Source organism: Triturus cristatus, chromosome 3_2 (genome assembly GCF_964204655.1).
Source record: "Triturus cristatus chromosome 3_2, aTriCri1.1, whole genome shotgun sequence".
In the NCBI taxonomy this organism is placed as follows: Eukaryota; Metazoa; Chordata; class Amphibia; order Caudata; family Salamandridae; genus Triturus; species Triturus cristatus.
This window is the reverse complement of record NC_140584.1, coordinates 458,925,623-458,945,145: the sequence shown is the minus strand read 5'-3', so window position 1 is coordinate 458,945,145 and position 19,523 is coordinate 458,925,623. Positions and strand designations below refer to the sequence as shown.

Sequence of the window (19,523 nt, the reverse complement as noted above, 5' to 3'; positions counted from 1 at the left end):
AGTACGCCTTAAGCACAAATTTTATACAGGGGGCGACAGGGCAGGCCGCCTCTTAGTGCATCTGCTGCATAGTAAGCTACATGTGAACTCAATGAGGTTCATTGTGACCGGGGACGGGACGGAGGTGAGAGACGCAGACAACCCTGCTGGTGCCTTCCAGGCGTTCTATGCTAATTTGTACTCTGCAGAGGCTGATACACCGGCGGATTCCCAGGCTTACCTCGAAGGTGCTGCGCTCAACCCCCTCCCTCTTTCAGAAGCCGAGGTTTTGGAAACTCCTATCCATACAGAGGAGGTGATATCTGCAATAGCACAACTGAAGGCTTTAAAGTCCCCCGGTCCGGATAGCTTCCGTGTGGCGTTTTACAAGACCTTCTGCCCGGAACTAGCTCCTCTTCTTACAAGACTCTTCAATTCTTTTGCTTGCTCAGGCACAATGTCCGAATCCATGCTGGAGGCCTACATTTCAACGGCACAAGCACAGTCATGAGTACACGTATGACTATCCGTGGTATGCCTGTGGGTCAGCAGATCCCTCGCAGTCAGTTGGCAATCCTCAACCTTATGTCTCCAAAACGAAAGTATACTTCTACTCATGACCGTGCTTTTCCAGTTGCTTAGAGCTTTTTGGAGCCCACTCACCTTGACTTCACAGCCTGATTTTTCATGCTGTTACCAGACTGGGTGCTCTTTCACACTGTCCTTATGAAGACCCCACACTAAGGATTGAATCACCTTGAACTTCTAAGGGGTCGAAACGTTGACTATTACATACCATTATACAAGCTCTGACGACTGCAATTCATTATCAGTGTCTCTATAGTGCTATGTGTATTCACTTACATATTTGGCCTGTTCTAGGCCGGACAGGTTTCACTATGTAAATTTAATATATATATATATATATGTCACATTACCTCTCCCCTATCAATTACCCTCACTCACTCAGATCCAGAACACCCCTACCCCTCCTCCCACACTAGAGAACCAATGCTGCAAATATAATCATGTTCCACATGTATGAACAACTGCGTTGTCTATAAGAAGTTAATAATGCTATGAAGATAAATCACATTCATTGCGGATTTGCGAATTTGATGTTGTGAATGCCACCATCTCTTTTGTATTGTTAAATTGTTGCTACTGTGACCAATTGTTTATTACACTGCAATTTTGACCCGGGTCAGGTAGCATTTCGGGTAACCCCATTGATACTTATTACCCTGGAAATTCAAAACGCAAACGTGCTGAAATAGCGCATTCTCGGCAGTGGCGAATCAACATAACTAAGGCTCTCCCCAATCTCGGAAGAGACCTTGCACCACCTGCAAATGAAGATGCCATTCGTGATTCACGAGATATCAATGGCTCAGTTTGTCTGCTGTGGCGTTTAGAGAGCCATCCAGGTGTTGAACCATCAGGGAAATGCCATGACGTTCTAGCCATGTCCAGAGGCACAGGGCCTCTTGACAAATGGGCAATGTCTTCAACCCACCTTGCTAATTGCAGTATCACATGGCAGTGGTATTGTCTGTGAACACTTGCACTAGACTTCCCTTGATTGAAGCAAGAAAGGCTTTTAACGCCAACCTGATCACCCGGAGCTCCAACAGGTTGATGTGAAGCCCGGACTCCGCCAGAGAACAGAGTACTTTGGTCTCCACCTCTCCCGGATGGCCGCCCCGGGGAGAGAGTGAGAGAGAGTGAGAGAGAGAGAGTGAGAGAGAGAGTGAGAGAGAGAGTGAGAGAGAGAGTGAGAGAGAGAGTGAGAGAGAGAGTGAGAGAGAGAGTGAGAGAGAGAGTGAGAGAGAGAGTGAGAGAGAGAGTGAGAGAGAGTGAGAGAGAGTGAGAGAGAGTGAGAGAGAGTGAGAGTGAGAGAGAGTGAGAGAGAGTGAGAGAGAGTGAGAGAGAGTGAGAGAGTGTGAAAGAGTGTGAGAGAGTGTGAGAGAGTGTGAAAGAGTGTGAGAGAGTGTGAGAGAGTGTGAGAGAGTGTGAGAGAGTGTGAGAGAGTGTGAGAGAGTGTGAGAGAGTGTGAGAGAGTGTGAGAGAGTGTGAGAGAGTGTGAGAGAGTGTGAGAGAGTGTGAGAGAGTGTGAGAGAGTGTGAGAGAGTGTGAGAGAGTGTGAGAGAGTGAGTGAGTGTGAGAGAGTGAGTGAGTGTGAGTGAGATCTGCCATTGACCTAATCGTGGTCCATGAGCCAGCATTGCAGGTCTTTTGCAGTTCCCTCCAAAATCTGGACCAAGTCGGAGAGATTTCTCTGATGCTGTGCCCACTGGATCTTCAAGTCCTACTGCAGAGCCGGCATATGCCAACAGGCATGTTTTACCAACAGGATGCAAGAGGTGATCAGACCCAGCAGCCTCATAATCTGTCTCACCGAAATCTAGGATAGAGGTTGAAACATCAGTATCATAGTCTGAATACCCTGGAGTTGCTGTTCGGGAGGATAAACCGGATACTACATTGTATTCAGAACAGCTCTGATGTAATGGAGCATCTGAGGGGGAGTCAGTTGTCTCTTTGGCATGTTGATAGTGAACCCCAGTGAGTGCAAGAGGTCCTCCGTGATTTGGAGATGGGAAACAACTGTCTGGGGTAATGCCTGCCTACAAGACCCAATTGTCGGATTGGGGGAGGACTGGCATCCCTGACCTCTGCAGATGTGCTGTAACCACCACAATCACCTTGGTGAACACCCAAAGGCCCCTGGTAAGTCTAAAGGAGAGCAAAGCAAACTGATAATGCTCCTGGCTCCCAGTGAACCGCAGGTAGCGTCTGTGAGAAGACGGGACAGGAATGTGGAAATAGGTGTCCTACAACTCCAATGCAACCATTCAGTCTCCAGGGTCGAGGGCAGATGAGGTTTTTCTTCGGAAGAGGGGAGAAAGGCCCCTATCCCTTACTCGCCAGGTAATAAGCGTTAGTCGAGAGGTACTGGTTCTTGCCCAATGACAGGGGGAAACCCCTATCCCCCTAGTTTTAGCAAAAGTTCTGATGGGTTGTCAAGGCAAGATTAGTGTATTCTGATTCTTGGAGGAAAAAATTCCAATTCAAAGCAAGTTGATTTAAACGTGAGCTAGTCCTTTATTTGCACTCATACATAGGGGTGGGTATGAGAAAAAACCAAGGGGTGGCACAGCCAACACGTGTTTCGCCCCCTACATGGCCTATAGGCCTGGGGCTTCTTCAGGGCTGTTCATTTTAAGGGTAGGTAAAAAACATTTGGGATATGCGAATGCATATGACATGTTAAGCACAAGAGTTAAAGAGAAAAAGAGAAAACAGGCCAGTGAGTCAAAATGTAAGAACGTTAATGGGAGAAGAAAACAGAAAGAACAATAAGATACACATTTAGGAGTAATGTTTAACAGCGGAGAATTAGTAGGGAAAAGGATAGTGCGTTTTATAGAAGAAAGCCAAAGGAAAAAAGAAGGGGGGTTTGTTTTAATTATTTGGAGAGGTCACGTGAGGGTTAGTGTGGACGGTACAGTAGGTATCAAGAATAAGTAAGTTAAAGGTACAGTGTGTGACATATTATAGGATACAATACAATATTGTGCATGTCCATATTAGAGAAAGAAGAATCACAGGACGTAATGGAGGTCATCAAGACCAAAGAAGTCAAAGGTTCCATATGCCACAGATCATTCGAGTGTATAAACAGAAACATTGTCATATATCGAGAAAAATACGTTATTTGTATCAATTTACAGGGTAAATGTAATGTGATCCACATACGCGTAACGGTATGAAATTTTCGACAAGTCATAGAGTATGGAACACGAGAGTGAATAAATAACAGTGGCAAGGAGATGAAACACTTCTAAAAAGATTTCTGGAAAAACTCGACCAAAACCCCTGGGGAATCAAAACGACTCACACTTTCTCCAAAAAGGAGGTCAATTTCCTGGACGTTACTCTTTATGTCAAAGACAATACGTTACAAAGCAAACTTTACAGAAAGGACACTGCAGCTAATTCCATCCTGCGAGCTGACAGCTTCCACCCACGTCACAACATCAAAAATATCCCTAAAGGAGAACTTCTGAGGACCCGCAGAAACTGTAGCGAGGATGAAGTCTTCGAAACCAAAGGGAATGAGATCATATCAAGACTATCCGAAAGAGGATATGAGAAGTCCACACTTAAAAACACCATGACAACAGTATCAAAGTTAGATCGCAAACAGATGTTTACAACTGATGGTAAAAGAAAAAATAAGAATGACTCAGCAATAAGATTTATTACAGACTACAGCATTGGTCATCACCAAATCAGGCAAAGCCTGAAAAGACACTGGCACCTGCTACAACACACTCCAAATCTAGCTGATGAAATCAAAACCTATCCGGAGATAACCTTCAGACGTGCCCCGAACCTAAAAGACATACTGTGCAAATCAGAATTTGAGGATAAACGCAAACAAGTTACCACCTTTCTAGACAGACCGCCAGGATACCATACCTGCAAGAACTGTAGTGTCTGTAAACTGAGCCGCGACAAAACCAAAAAGATACCAATGACACAAGGAAAAGAATTCACAATAAAAGAATGGATTGATTGCAATAGCAAATTTTGCATTTATGTGATCCTTTGTCCATGCAACCTACCATACATCGGGAGTACAATCCGACCCCTACGTATCCGGATACAAGAACATTACCGTAATATCCACAAACACACATCCGGTCACCCCCTGACGGAACATTTTGCAGACAAACATCAACACAAAAAGGATTTCATCTTCTATGGACTGGAAATTGTACACCAGACCAAAAGAGGAGGAAACCGAGAACTGAGACTTCGCAGACGCGAAAGCGAGCTGATCATGAACTTCAAAACAACTGAACTAGGACTCAACAAAGATGCAGAAATGCATGTATGGCTGGGAGATGACTAATTGTATTAACTGAATGTCCACCTTTTCTGATTGTTTTTTCTCCCTAGGGTGTGAAACCATTATGATTAACATCCCTATCTTAAAACCTAGAATTTCCTCTCATTCCCCTGGAAATGTGTCTGAATAGTATTTTGTACAAAATCTACACTATATATCCAGAACCATTCCACAGTCCGACCCTTGGTATCCCCTAGAATTTCGCTTTATATTTCTACGCACCTTCTTGAATGGCCAATGATCCATTGGCCCCTTTCAACTCAACTAAATCCTTATAATTTTTCTTACTAGAAACTTTATTTGTCCTTGACTACTAACATGACATCTAAACGGCCAATCTACCTCCCCCGTCCCCTTCCCTATCCAAAATGGCGCTCCCGCACGAACCAGGCCACTTCCGGGTCCCGACCCGGATGTCCTTCCATGAGCCCCGCTATTTACGCTGCCTCCGCTAAGCGCACAAACAGAACTGAATGAAACAGAACACTCGTACCGGGCATTAGCCAAGATTTGAGGTAAGCATTGCAACGAAGCAGTTACTCCCGTCGGCTTTACCTCCTTCTTTGAACTAAGGATTTCTTTTCTCCTTTTTGATCCCCTCCCCTTAGAATCCGACTATATCTTTCTAGCACATCGTGGAAACGTCCATTTTCAGTAATACCCGGTAAGCTCTACTCTGCCCTTCCTTGCCTCTAACGCTTAAATACCTCACTCGTCACGAATACCATCACTGTAAAATATAAATCTGCACGACCACAATACTCGTATTTTGTTATACTTTTAAATTTAAAATTAAACACGCACAGTGAAAACGCCTCTCTGATCACGTCTTGCTGTAATCACGTCAAGTCTTGTCACCACTGTATTATCAGTTTCTACTTAACTTCATCATTCAAGAGCACGCTAAACCTTTTACATATGCCCTCACAATACCGCGCCACGTAAATATAAATACGTCTATCCCGTTTGGGACCACAATTTGCCGTGCTGCCGACCTCGACTTTTTGACGGCCGATTTATAAGTTCACGCATGAAATACCTAGTGCACGTTAATGAACTCTTTCGAATGATTCAGACGCCTGTAAATTCCCTCCTTGATTACCCTATTCACGATCTCGCGTACAACCAACCAAGATACTCACCTCGAGCATTTTATTACACAACAACCACGCCACCTGATTTTACCTGATCACTGAATCACGACCACTTGGCTTTAAGCCTTCTCACTTTTCTCGTCTATAATTGAGATATCACCATACTCGCCTTGCATGCGCTACGACCAGTTCCATTATAAAGACTAATTTAAATCCTCTCTCTCGTGACAAACCCTACCGACGCAATATCAACTCATCACCCTGATGCCCATGACCCGGTACAAACCTGTAAATATATAACTTTTACTTATTTACACACCAAACTTTAATGTTTTGTTGGCCCACAATGTGTCATATATACGTTTCGTCATTGCCGTTCTTCACCAATGTATACTTTTTTGGCACTGTTATTTATTCACTCTCGTGTTCCATACTCTATGACTTGTCGAAAATTTCATACCGTTACGCGTATGTGGATCACATTACATTTACCCTGTAAATTGATACAAATAACGTATTTTTCTCGATATATGACAATGTTTCTGTTTATACACTCGAATGATCTGTGGCATATGGAACCTTTGACTTCTTTGGTCTTGATGACCTCCATTACGTCCTGTGATTCTTCTTTCTCTAATATGGACATGCACAATATTGTATTGTATCCTATAATATGTCACACACTGTACCTTTAACTTACTTATTCTTGATACCTACTGTACCGTCCACACTAACCCTCACGTGACCTCTCCAAATAATTAAAACAAACCCCCCTTCTTTTTTCCTTTGGCTTTCTTCTATAAAACGCACTATCCTTTTCCCTACTAATTCTCCGCTGTTAAACATTACTCCTAAATGTGTATCTTATTGTTCTTTCTGTTTTCTTCTCCCATTAACGTTCTTACATTTTGACTCACTGGCCTGTTTTCTCTTTTTCTCTTTAACTCTTGTGCTTAACATGTCATATGCATTCGCATATCCCAAATGTTTTTTACCTACCCTTAAAATGAACAGCCCTGAAGAAGCCCCAGGCCTATAGGCCATGTAGGGGGCGAAACACGTGTTGGCTGTGCCACCCCTTGGTTTTTTCTCATACCCACCCCTATGTATGAGTGCAAATAAAGGACTAGCTCACGTTTAAATCAACTTGCTTTGAATTGGAATTTTTTCCTCCAAGAATCAGAATACACTAATCTTGCCTTGACAACCCATCAGAAATCGAGGGCAGATGAGACCTGAGCCAGGGTGAGCATCTTGAATTTTTTCTTTTCAAGAAGTAATTGAGAAGGTGCAGATTTAAAATAGGACAGAGGCCTCCATCCTTCTTTGGCATTAGAAAGTATTGGTAATAGCAACCAAAACCTACTTCTGATGCTGCCACCCTCTCGATGGTTCCTTTGGCCAGAAAGGCCAGCACTTACGGTCACAAGAATACAAAATGGTCCTCAGTTAGCCGATCTGGGAGCAGAGGGAGTGGCGGTGGGATTTGTTGGAACTGGAGGACGTAACCAATCTGGAGTACCCATTTGTATGTTGTAATCTCTCTATAGTGGTGCAGATCGTATCGGATTCTGCCATCAGCCAGAGTCCCATGCTGAACTGAAGGCTAACTAAAGAGGCTTTAACTATGCGGCTGCAAGGGAGAAAGCGGAATGGGTGGATCGCTGGCTTTCAGCCTAATGAGGCTTGTGGGAGCTGATCCCATGGCCACGAAAAGGACAGAGCATGTTGGCTGTGGTGACTATTGGGGAGGAAAGGACGCAGCTGATAGCCCCTGCTGTAGCCACGGAAGGGGAGCAAGGCGGAACACAGCTCTCATGGAGCCACAGAGAGCGCCAACGAAAAAGCAGTGACAATACTGTCCTTAAATCTCTCCAATGCCGAATCCACCTCATCTCAAAAGAGACTGGATCCACCGCAGGGCACGCCAATGAGAATCGCTTGGACATCCCCCGAAAAGCCAGTATTCAGCCACTATTGCTGAAACGCCACCAAAGAAACAATGGCTCGGATTTTTATCTTTGCTGCGTCTCACCAGAGAGCAATTGGTTAGAAAAGTATGGCCCGGGCCTCATTTGGACCACAGGCAGCACTTGGGCAACTGTATCTCACACAGATATAAATAAATGCTCAATAAGCAAACTGTATTCATGGAATGCAATATCGAAGCTGGGGAAAAAAAATCCTCTTTCCGAACACATCCGTCTTGGATTCCCTAGTCGGTGGTGTGGTAGAGAACGGGATTGATTCAGGAAGTTGAGGCCTGGACTACCAGACTCTTCGGGATAGGGTGGTGAGAGAGGAAGGCTGGGTCCCCTGGAACAGGGGGACGGCAGCGAGCAATTATTCTGTGCACAGGAGTGCCTGTGCAGGGCTTGGCCCAGGCACAGAGCAGTACATCAGTGAGGGATTTGTTGAAGGGTAAAAAGGGTCTAATGGGGATACCCCAGTTGAAGCACCTCCATCAAAACATTTTTTACTTGAACTGTGGGCAGCTGCAGGTCCAAGACCTCAGACGCCCTCCGGACCACCATCGCAAAGGAAGCCCCTTCCTCCATAGCTACTGTGGGAGGAGGGAAGAGGCAGAGTCTGGTGAGGTGTCCAGACCACTGGTGTCAACCAGGTCCTCATACCAGTTGTCATCTGCCATGGGCTCTCCTAGACTTCAAGCCAACTGCTGCATATAGTGATCAAACTCTTATTTAATTAAGTACGGTAATGCAGCGTGCAAACCTTTCCTATCGATGTTCTAGATATCCTTTCTTTGCTAACAGCCTTGCAACTTGTTTCTCTCTGACAACTGTGCAATCTGACAACTTTTTCCACAGCATCTACTAAGATATTATACCACGTACAGCCAAGAATAGAAATAGCAGGTGAATTATATAAACAATGTTACTTTAGGATTAGAAGCATAGCAGTCACTAGGATCTCTAAATTCTACTTATTCACGGTCCAGAGACCTCGTCAAAACAGCTTTCTGCAGACAACAACCTCTGGGTTCAATCTAAGATGTACTCCAGTAAGGCCTGACAGAAAGTGCATATGCTCATAAGCCTACATCCAAGGTAAGATACTTAAATAATGTCTATAGTGTATGCCCTTCAACTGCTTCACATTCAGTGGAATGAAACCGCGGTAATGCTATTTATTCTGTCTTGGCCCTGACGGTGTGATCATAAATTAATTCAAAAGGTTGAAACTCCAAAAATGAATCACTCTAGAATGCACATATCAGACAATAAAAGCCTCATATGAGTAATGCAGACCCTAAAAACTTGACGATGGCCTTGGTGACACTGCATCACTCATTCTTCCTACAGTCCGTATTATGGAGTCAAATTTAAAATGATGGCAGATGGAGGGTGACCTGTGAGAAGCTCCAATTCCCATCGATTAGGGTGGGTTGGGAGTATCAGAACAGGACATGTATTATTAGGCAGCACAATCTCACTATTTCACTAGGTGGACTATACCTATTCTATTTCTGATAAACACAACTGGGCCAGCCTCATTATGGGAAAGTTTGTCAAGTGGGAACAGACGCATTTATCAGGTGCAAAAGCTGTAGAAGGTGATGCAATATTGCTAAGGTGCATATATAAATAGGAACAATGTTAAATAGTGGTACACACACTATGCTTTTTGGAGTTTGTCTAGAATTGCCAATGCAACAAGGAAAATAGAAAAATATGGTCAAACTGCTCTTTTACGGTAGTACTTGATTTATAGAACGTGGGAGCATTACAAATATTCCAGGCAGTTACATGGGACTCTAAAGTACCAGTGAGGAAGTTCCTACTGCCCAGTTTAATAACCTATGCTGCCTGACTCACTTGGGTTGTTGGCATAGTGAATCCAGACAAGAAAACATAATTTGCAGCCCAGTTATCCTTAGATTTAAGAAGGACGTTTTCTATACTATACGAGTTAATCTTGGCAGATACCGGACTACTACGAAAACTTTGAATGAATATGGGGAGAGAACGTATTGATTAGGGAAGGTACAACATATGGGGCGGTGTCCTTGCGGAAACATCTGTTTCAAGTTAATTCAGTTTACTTATCTGATACAAACATAAAAATCCAAAAATAAAGCACACTTCAAACATGAATGAAAAAATCTTCCTGTAACAGCAGAGGAAAGGGAAATTGGTTTTTCAGCCTTGTGACAGGATAATAATATTCATTTTGTTAGTCTAAATGACATTGCAAACACAGAAACAGTTCCTATGGTAGTGGTGGTTATTCTACAATCATACTATCAGACAATTTTCCAAGCTTATGAACAGACTTTACATACTGCACGCCAACATGCGGTATATATTGTAGGCAGAATTTACAAAGTAGAGGTCTATTTGCTTTAAAGACAAAATATTGTTACCTCTGCACTTTTACTTGGAAGATGAACTGCTCGCTTCAGCTTCTTCACTGAGTCAGTTAGGGCCAGTGTTTCAACTCCATCTACTTCACTGCAGATTTTGCGGACAGCCTTTATCAACTGATCTACTAATCTGATCTGGTCATTCTAGCAAACAAGAAAAAGAAACATATAAAATACCCAAAATATATATTTATAAACCTATAATTTTCTTAAAACTACTCCCTCCTAAATACCACACAAAACCTAAGTCAGGAAAGCAGCAGGGAATAGTGCAACTTGAACTCCCTCTGGCAATATTATTCTACTATTAAAAAGAGTGGGGAAAAAAAAAGACAAGAGAAAAAAAAAACCTTCGGGGTTCAGCAGAGTAATGATTCAGCCAGTATGTACTGGCATAATACAGTGGCCTGGGTTTCCGTAGAGGGCACAGGTTTGATGTGAATAAAGGGCACCTTTGTACATTAAAGGGCGCACAAGACTACATTTCCCATGCCCCACCCGCTCGGGCAGAAGAGTATCCTGTGTTGAGATTACGACTGTCGCACCAAGTGGCACCTGATGGTTGCCCTGCCCATACACGCCTATTCATAGCGGCCACCTCTCGCGCATAAAACAACACGTATAAATCACTTGGAACAGTCGAGTTCGGCTGGCGATTGGGGAGAAACTGAAGTAGAGGACCTTGCATGTCCTTGATGACATGAGTAACGGGGCTACTAGAGTATGGATACCTACAAAATATGGTGTATTTCGCACAATATGAGCTGGGGAGGGGGGGGGGGGGGTCAAAACTACACCGCCTGCCTGGTATTCCTATCCACAATTGGAAGATACTTTTTCCCCTCTTTCAGACACTAAGGGCGGCATAAGGTCAGGATAGGTCCTGATAGTGCTAGACCCCGAAATCAAGCCCCTCACTGGGTCCGGCTATGGCTATATAAGACAATTCACCAATGAGTAACTAATTACATTATCCCTATGACAAAGTGTGTGAATACAGAAGTCGCCTCCCCGTGCCAGACCATGAAGTGATTGAAAACCCTACATAGAGTAAGCTCAAACGGTAAAGGAATACATGGATTTGTCAATTCTCCCACTCAAGATGCATGTTGTTTGCAGTGTAACTTACTCGGCAAGTGTGCTGATATAAGTGTGTTTATTACACATTGCTACCATGAGAGCAAAGCATGTTATTGGGAATTGATGAAAATTGACAATCTTCTTGAATTCCTGACCGAGGTTGGCTGACTTCAGTGAAGGTAGGAAGCCCCTGTCTCACCTGGTTTATCTATACACTATGTTCCATAAATAGGGATACCATTAAATGCCCTGACGAATGCTCCTGACCAGTAGATGCCACATAGAAGGGCAGAAACATGTTGGCGCAATAAAAGGATATTAGGGTCATTGTGTCCCTTACCGACCACATATAAATAATTTTCATTCTTTTAACAATACCTAAGGTTCTACTTAATAAAGGGCAGTCCTGTGGTATATCTGAAGGTATTCTGAAACCTAAACTCGATCCCAATCTTACCCATATATCTTAAGAACTCAGTCCACCCAGGTAATACCAACTTACCAGGTTGGGATGAGTTGGGCAATGATGAAGCATGCCACATGACGTGGTTGAGGCCTTTTAGCAAAGTCACCCTGTGCCCTGAGTAGCCCCCAACTTATTGCTGACTGGTACTGGCGGTAACTGACTGGCCAGTGCTATGCTGAAGACACACGTAGAAAACAGTGAAAACACCTACATACACTAGTGTACACTATGGGCTAGGGTACCCCTGTGATTGGCATGACCTCCCATATAAGGCCCTAGTACATATAGGGAAGGGGGATTGAAACTACCCTTAATTCCAAAATATAGAATAGGGCAGGGCAGTTAAGAGGCCAGAAGCCTTTACTGCACTTGCATGTGTGCACTGCTGGAGCCTGAGGTCAGTTTAAAAGCAGGCCTGTGTTGCAGGACTGCTTTTAAAATGCAAGTTGTGCCCAAGCTCGACTTTGGTGTTTGGGCCACTTTAAAATGGATAAACTATAATGTCAGAGTGTCCCATAGGTGATCCAGGGGTGGGGGGCAGGTACTTATAAGGAGAATCCTTATAAAAAAGGTTTTTATATGCTCTGGGGTTAATGAAATTACTACAATGTGGGGACTGAAATGTGCAAAGTGCTTCCCAAAACTGACTTTTGTGCTAGGAGCACTGTGAAATGAGGATCTGCAATATTTTGATATATTCAGAACCCTTAAAGTCTTTCCTAGGTGTTCCAGCAGTGGGTGGTCCTGTAGGTATAAGCAGGGTCCGTATAAAACCTGTTTTATAGGCCCTGGAGAAATTGTCCAGTTCATTTTTCCATTGCAGATCCCCAGCCCATAGGTTAACACTGGAAAAGGTTATTCGTTAATAACTGGGGAAAGAAAACCCATAAAGCCAGGATTTACTGACTTGGTAGAATGGTAATGATAGATCCAACAATATAGTATTGTTGAATTTATTCTAAAATGTACAGACAGGAACTTATAAGACTTTCTTGTCTGTAATTCAAAATTCATTCCTCTATTGCTCTCCCTTGATTAGTCAGAGATAAGGGGGTGAGCCTGGCTGATTTGAAGTGGTGATAAATGACCCCTAGTGGATTAGAGGTTGCTTAGCATAGGAATGCCAGAGCCAGGGGAGGTATCGTATATAATGCTCTTCAAGGGAAGGGGAAGAAAAGCTAAAGACATCAGTTTCATTTACAACTCCCCTCTTTGAACCAGAAGCAGATGCTAGGATTAAGAAAGGAATGAGAAGATGCAAGGTGGAGGGACTACGGAGATTAGCCATCCTAGGGGTGTGTTTAGACAGCTCTTCTCCCTCTGCTGAAAATTCAGACATATTGAATTTTAGAAAAATAGTGGTTTCTAGGTTAGCGTTTTGCACACTTTGGAGGAAGTGGTCATGCTCAGGAGTGTTGCCCTGCACCTCATTGGAGAGAAGTGCCCTCCTGCTTGACTCCAGAGAATACTGAATAAGTATCTGAGAGAGGCAGTGCCTCTCAGATTTGCTTTTTTAAACGTCAGAAAAACAGAAGGGCCTACGTTGAAGAGTTTGATGTGCATTTACCAGACCTACACTCTGAAGATTGCGCCTTTTGCACCATCTGAAACCACAGCCCTGTGGTTCAAACTGGCTTCTAAAGGACTAAAAAGTGGACTTCCTGCAAGCTACAGGTTACCAGAGCTCATCAGGACCATCACAACAAAGAATCCTCAGCCTGGAGTACTACCAGTGAATTTGTAAGGGTTTTGTCCAAATGGAACGTAGGAATTGAAGTCTCAAACTTCAGGGACCCTCTTGGAGATTCCAGAACCTTTGATTGTGTGTTGGAAACTTCGGGACCTGCAAGAAGAACTTCGGGAAGGAGTTCTAACAGAATCCAGCCTGCTAGAGGGGTGTGTACAAGACTGGTGATATTCTCCAGAACAATTGCTAAAATGTGAATGTGTCATTGTCAGAGGCAACAAAATGACCAAAAGTGGCACTGTTGGTTTATAAGCAGTAGAAGGTGACTACTCTTTAAAAATTCATATCTCTGGTTCGCTACAGTGGATTTTTTTCCGTTTTGGTATCATTTAAAAGATAAAAATATTTCCTATTTTTATAAATTGGTGTTGGTTTTTTTCTGTGTGGGGTGTCTTAATTATTTAGTAAATTGGTGTTTTTAAATGCTTTACAAACCTGACTTTGAAGTTAAGCCTGCCTGCTCGCAGCCAAGCTACCAAGGGTTGAGCATGGGAATAATTTTCTAAGACCTATTCTGAGCCCTATATCGTGTCAGTGGTATTATTGCCAATGGTAAATGCATATCTGCCACTACCAATGATCCACTTTCCAACAGGCCTCATCATCTAAATCTATAATTACTTTTTGTTTTGGTAGCCATTAGGTATTTAGTATAGGGTAGGGAAATATAACCCTTCCTTTACTGCCGTTAACCATACTTTTATGATAATGAGTTTTCATTTGAGGCAGTGTGGTGAATTTCCCTCCATTTCTCTCCTTGTGCTTGTATATGCCATTTGCATAGAGCCACTGGCATGTTGGAATAGATCTAGTGCAGACATGTAGGGTTGCCCTGAGTTTACATGTGAGTTGGAAAAGACCTCATCATACAAGAGGATATCTTGTTCTACCTAATGGATCCCTGGTGGTCAGTATCAGATATGGTGTCAATTTTTTAAGAATTCAGTAAATATGCTGGGTACTAAAACTGAAGGAAGTTGATCTGCAAAAAAATTAATGACTGAGAAACAACATACTTGGCAGCATCAAGAAAATATCTGAAAGTAGTCCTGCAAAACTTTTAAATGTCTGTACAATGCTGGCAAATACTTACGCTCATCATTTCAGGAAGGGCTGCCATTTTCAGTACGATTACCCTGCTGAAGATGTTGTATGCAATGCAAAATACTCCCCCACCCCCTTGTGATTCTGCACTGCTCCTTTCTACAATTAGACAAAACACTGTGCACATTACTGTGGGATGGAGGCACACCTAGGGATCAAGACCTTATGCAGATCAACATATATTGGGTAATCTCACTCTCAGATACACAGGCTTACTATTCAGGCCACTCAACTCCAGGTCATTAGTGACTGGGAGGTCTCACATGGGTAGGACCCAAAATCAAGGGTAGGGAGACTTTCAATAGGACAGACCACCTACCTCCACTATATATAAACAAGAAAGCAAGAAGGGAAGAGCTTTTGAGGCCTACAAAGGCAACTCGAGGCTACTAGGAGTTTGGGCTGGCAGGGAAAGGTGACAACAGATACCTGTGAAAGGGAGAGAAGTTGAAAGAGGTAAACAAGAGGACAGGTTTCAAACAATGGGAGTTAATGGGAATATCTAAAGTAGGAGACTGTGCATATGGGAGGAATGAAAACATTCTGTAATTTGCAAGAAGAATATAAATTGTCGAACACTCAGGTCTTCAAACATACACAGCTTAAACAAGCCCTTGAGGCAGAATCAGTGGATTGGCATGAGCTTCCTGATAGCACCCCCTTGCAAAGTAGAATAATCATGGGGCAGATTGATAAAAGAGTGGTTTAGACTCTCATTAACAACAAAACAGATAACTTGCATAAAGTAAGTGAAACCTGTAAGAAAGAGTTGGGTTCTTTGGAAGATATTGATTGCGATGGTGCACGTATGCATCCGAGAGAGGTGGCCATTAAGTTGAGACTGATAAAGTTCAAAATTGCACAGGGCCTATTAGAACAGAAGCAAATCCTACAAAATGGAAAGAGACCAAATTCCCACACATCAAAAATTGAAGTAGGCACGTTCCAGCACAACCTATGTGGATTATCTAACATAAAAGCCAACTGGTGGGACGTAATAAGTAGAACTGGCTCCTACACCAGGATATACTGTGCACCCCTCACTTTGTTTCATTGAGAATTCTAAACAATGTAGACATGACTAGAGCTCAATTGATATTCTGTATGAAGGGATTTATAATTGCATAGAGAGACATTGCGAGGGACTTGGGTAGCCAATCGATCCCAACTAGACAGAAGTGGTTAGCAGGCATGGACATCTGTATGGAGGTGGAGAGGGTGGTCTACTTGGGTATGGGGTGTCCAAAGAAATTTGACAAGGTCTGGGGTTAATGGAGAATGTTCTACAGTATTAATGACTAAGTCGAATGATTCATGAGGTAATGTCACTATTGAGAGGCTTAGTACTGTATGACGGGAAATGCATTGGCTGTTTGAGAGGAGACGAAGCAAATTCAGAATCTATGCTATCGTGGGTCAACCTGGTGTGTTGCTGTATGAATATATGGTTTATGTTTGGAACCTGAATAAATATATTGCAAAACTGTAAAAATATGGGAGATATTGATGGGCACGCGTGAAGAAGAAAAGGTAAAAGTAAAAATCAATGCAAAGGTAATTTTTCCTTACACTTATAGTTTTCCCTCTTGCCAACAGGTTGGAAATGATATTGTACAGTTCCAACAATGCTGCGAATAAGGCACCATAATATGTCAATCCAAGCTTCAAGCAAAGAGGAGAAAACAAAATAACTGGCCAAAAGCTGTGGCTATAGGAGGAAATATATCCAGCAGGAATTGTATATTAAGGCAGGCAGGCAGTTCTAGTTGATGCCCAAAATATAATGGTATGGTTGTATGCCTCTAAAAGATCATGCATGCTGCCTATGGTGTGGTAGAATGAGAATGGTCTCTCTAAGATGGATACAATATTTTGATTTTATGGAAAACCATGTATGAATCATTGTGAGATTAGAGCTTGAAATACACCAAACCTTCTTGTGGATGTAAAAGTAACTAGGAAAGCCATTTACCATGTTAAAGGAGGATGTCACATGAAAGTATAAACTCCTATGTTTTGTGCATTAAACAAGTGATGACCAATCAATGTAATCAATTCATACCTTATTCACTATAAAGCCAATAAAAGCAGGTAACAAATTGAATACAACAAAGCTAATCAACTAAGACATAAAATAAACAAAAACTGATGACACAGTAGAGAAAGCAGATGTACAAAAAGGAGCATTTATGACATGCAAAGTTTGTATTTGCATCTGTGGACGTGGTAGACTTGCCACTGTAGTAAGCCCTGTCATTTCAGCAAAATTATTTGGAAATTAGTGTTAGCTTGACTTTAGAAGCTTGTTCAACCTTTAAAAGCACAGAAAGCATTTTTTGGTTCATGTTAGAGATACTCAGTTATTCAGAGTTGCTGCTCAAGTTTTACATTTCCAAAGAGCAGCTGATCAGTAGAAAATTAGAATATTGCTATGGCATCAAAGCAAATCCATAACTTTATCATGAAGGACCCCATTAAGAGATGAAGCCTAAGCCATGCGTGACCGTGCAGACAGACTCAGTTATTCATCGAGCTAGCTGTGGTGTTGATCAGGACTGTGTTGTTCTGTATTTGATGTCAGTTGTTTGGCTACAACAGTCCAAAAATGAATTTGTCAGCAGTTAAAAAATACAAAATGTTCATTGTTGTCGCAATTTCGACAGTTATAAAATTATATTACAGTGAAAAAGTGTATTTGTATTGGGAAAGAGACATTCTGGCAGTTCTTTTGTTTAGCTTAAACTGAATGATTGTTACAGTTGCTCAAAACACCTGCGACAAATGATTACTTAGCAGCGAGACTTCTCAGCCCTATAAACTACAAAGGTCATCATTTGGGATGTGATATCTTGTATCCAAAGTTTTTGAAACACGTGTCTCTGAAAGTGCACTTGTCCATGTAGAAATTACTATTTGACAATACATTGTTCCACAACCAAAATAGATTTGGAAGAAGCAAGTAGATACAAGAGTCCTACAGCAGCATGTTTACAGGGTGAGATCAAATATACCATTGCTTTAAGAATTCCTGTCACATCCACTGCTTTAACATTACAGTATAAAAACTATTTGGTTGGATGTTGTTGGTCCATCTTCAGATTAATTATCAGAACCGTGGATTTAATAGGAATAGTCACTACTAGTGCAAACAAATGCTCAAACAGGTTGTGATTTCTGGAACCTTTTTCTTGGAGTCATTTTTTAGCATTTTAAGGAATGACTTGGTGCATACTTTAGTGGGGTGCCTTGAGAGATGAGGGCCACAAAAAGGAGTAGTCGTCTTACCATTATTTAAAGGCGAAGAGAAAGGAGGTACCTGACTCATGCCAAATCCCACTTACCTAAATGGGAGGGAAGACACCCTGTCTCAAAGTAGAAGGTGTCACGCAAACTGGACCTGCCTTTGATATAGCCTAAAGCTGCAATTCAGATGGATTCCTCCCCGGAAAGGTCAAGAACTCATGAAATGGGGAACCCATGAAAACTCAAACAAGGCCCTAAAAAAAGTGTAGCACCAGAACAAGTCCATTCCTGAGCCACATCTCTCAATGTAAATAACAGAAACAGGCATTAACAAGCACTTAGGAACCATACAGGCTAGAAAAGACCAATAAAAGCAACAGGACAGCCATAACAGAAATAAATATACCCAGTCATTTTCCTCAGCTCCTTGTGTTTTTTGATTTAACAGTGGCTTCTACATGCACTATACTAATTGCTGGCAGTGGGTACTCTTCATCATAGCTATGTGTAAAAAAAGTTTACCAGATAGCCAAGAAAGGCTTACCTCGTTTTTAAGGCACATTTCAACTTGGTTATGGTATGCATCTAAAAGTTCTTCAATGCATTGCCTGTGAATAAAAATAGATTTCAATATAGTCAGTTTACAATCGCTTTAAAAACAATTTGTAAAACGTATCAGTATGTCTTAGCTGTCAAAGACTCCCCTTGTGCCAGTAAGAATTCCTAAACAATTTTTTGTGAAGTATATTTAGCAACCATTTGACATCTTCAGTGTCCTATCTCCTAACTAGAATGCTTTTGTGAGGAGAGTTCAAGAATATAAGGAACAGCCTATATATTGCATTTGGAAAAGTATCACACATGTATGTACAGACTGCCCTAACACTACAGAGCCAATTTTAGAGTTCAGTAACTTTTTTCCAGAATACTCTTGAGCCAAGGTTCCCAGGCTTTTTGTGAATGGACTGTCTAAAAAACCCGGCCTAGAAGAAAGTAAAGAATGGAACAAACCTCACCATAAATAGGGTTCTGGGTAACCTGCACTACAGCAAGACAATCCTGGGATACTTGTGAAGAGACCTGCTTGCAAACACTTAGGGGCATATTCTCAAGGACTTATCGCCGAGTTATCGGCACTTTATCGCAGCCGAAGTAGCGATAAATTCATCGCCCCATTCACAAGCTGGTGCTAACAGTCGATACCACCAGTTTACCTGCCATAGAAGCCGCAAAAAACATCGCCCCCGGCAACTAACGCTAATGAGATGCAGAGTAGGCGTTCCCGTGCAAAAAGCCGCGACAACACCACTTCCCAACATTCACAACGACCAGCCAGATCGGCGATAAGATCCTAAAGCAGGCGATGAGGCGCGTTAGCAGCAGGGATTTAACACCTGCTCTTACATGGTGTAAAGTCGGACGACAACCTGCACCATAAAAGGGAGTCCAGCCCAGAGCCACACCTGAAGATGAACAGATGCCATGGAGCTACTGATCATGCAGCTCAG

At 42.5% G+C, this 19,523-nt stretch overlaps 1 protein-coding gene across 4 annotated transcripts in view; it reads right to left on the bottom strand.

Moving 5' to 3' along the window:
* Positions 1–19,523, bottom strand: part of PIK3C2A (phosphatidylinositol-4-phosphate 3-kinase catalytic subunit type 2 alpha) — a 780,848-nt gene that overhangs the window by 570,567 nt on the left and 190,758 nt on the right. For all 4 annotated transcript variants that reach the window (XM_085648082.1, XM_085648085.1, XM_085648083.1 and 1 more), the window contains 2 exons: positions 18,560–18,623; positions 10,376–10,519 (listed from right to left, as the gene is read on the bottom strand). In XM_085648082.1, the coding sequence (XP_085504208.1) occupies positions 10,376–10,519; positions 18,560–18,623 (208 nt within the window). The remainder of the gene's footprint in view (positions 1–10,375; positions 10,520–18,559; positions 18,624–19,523) is intronic.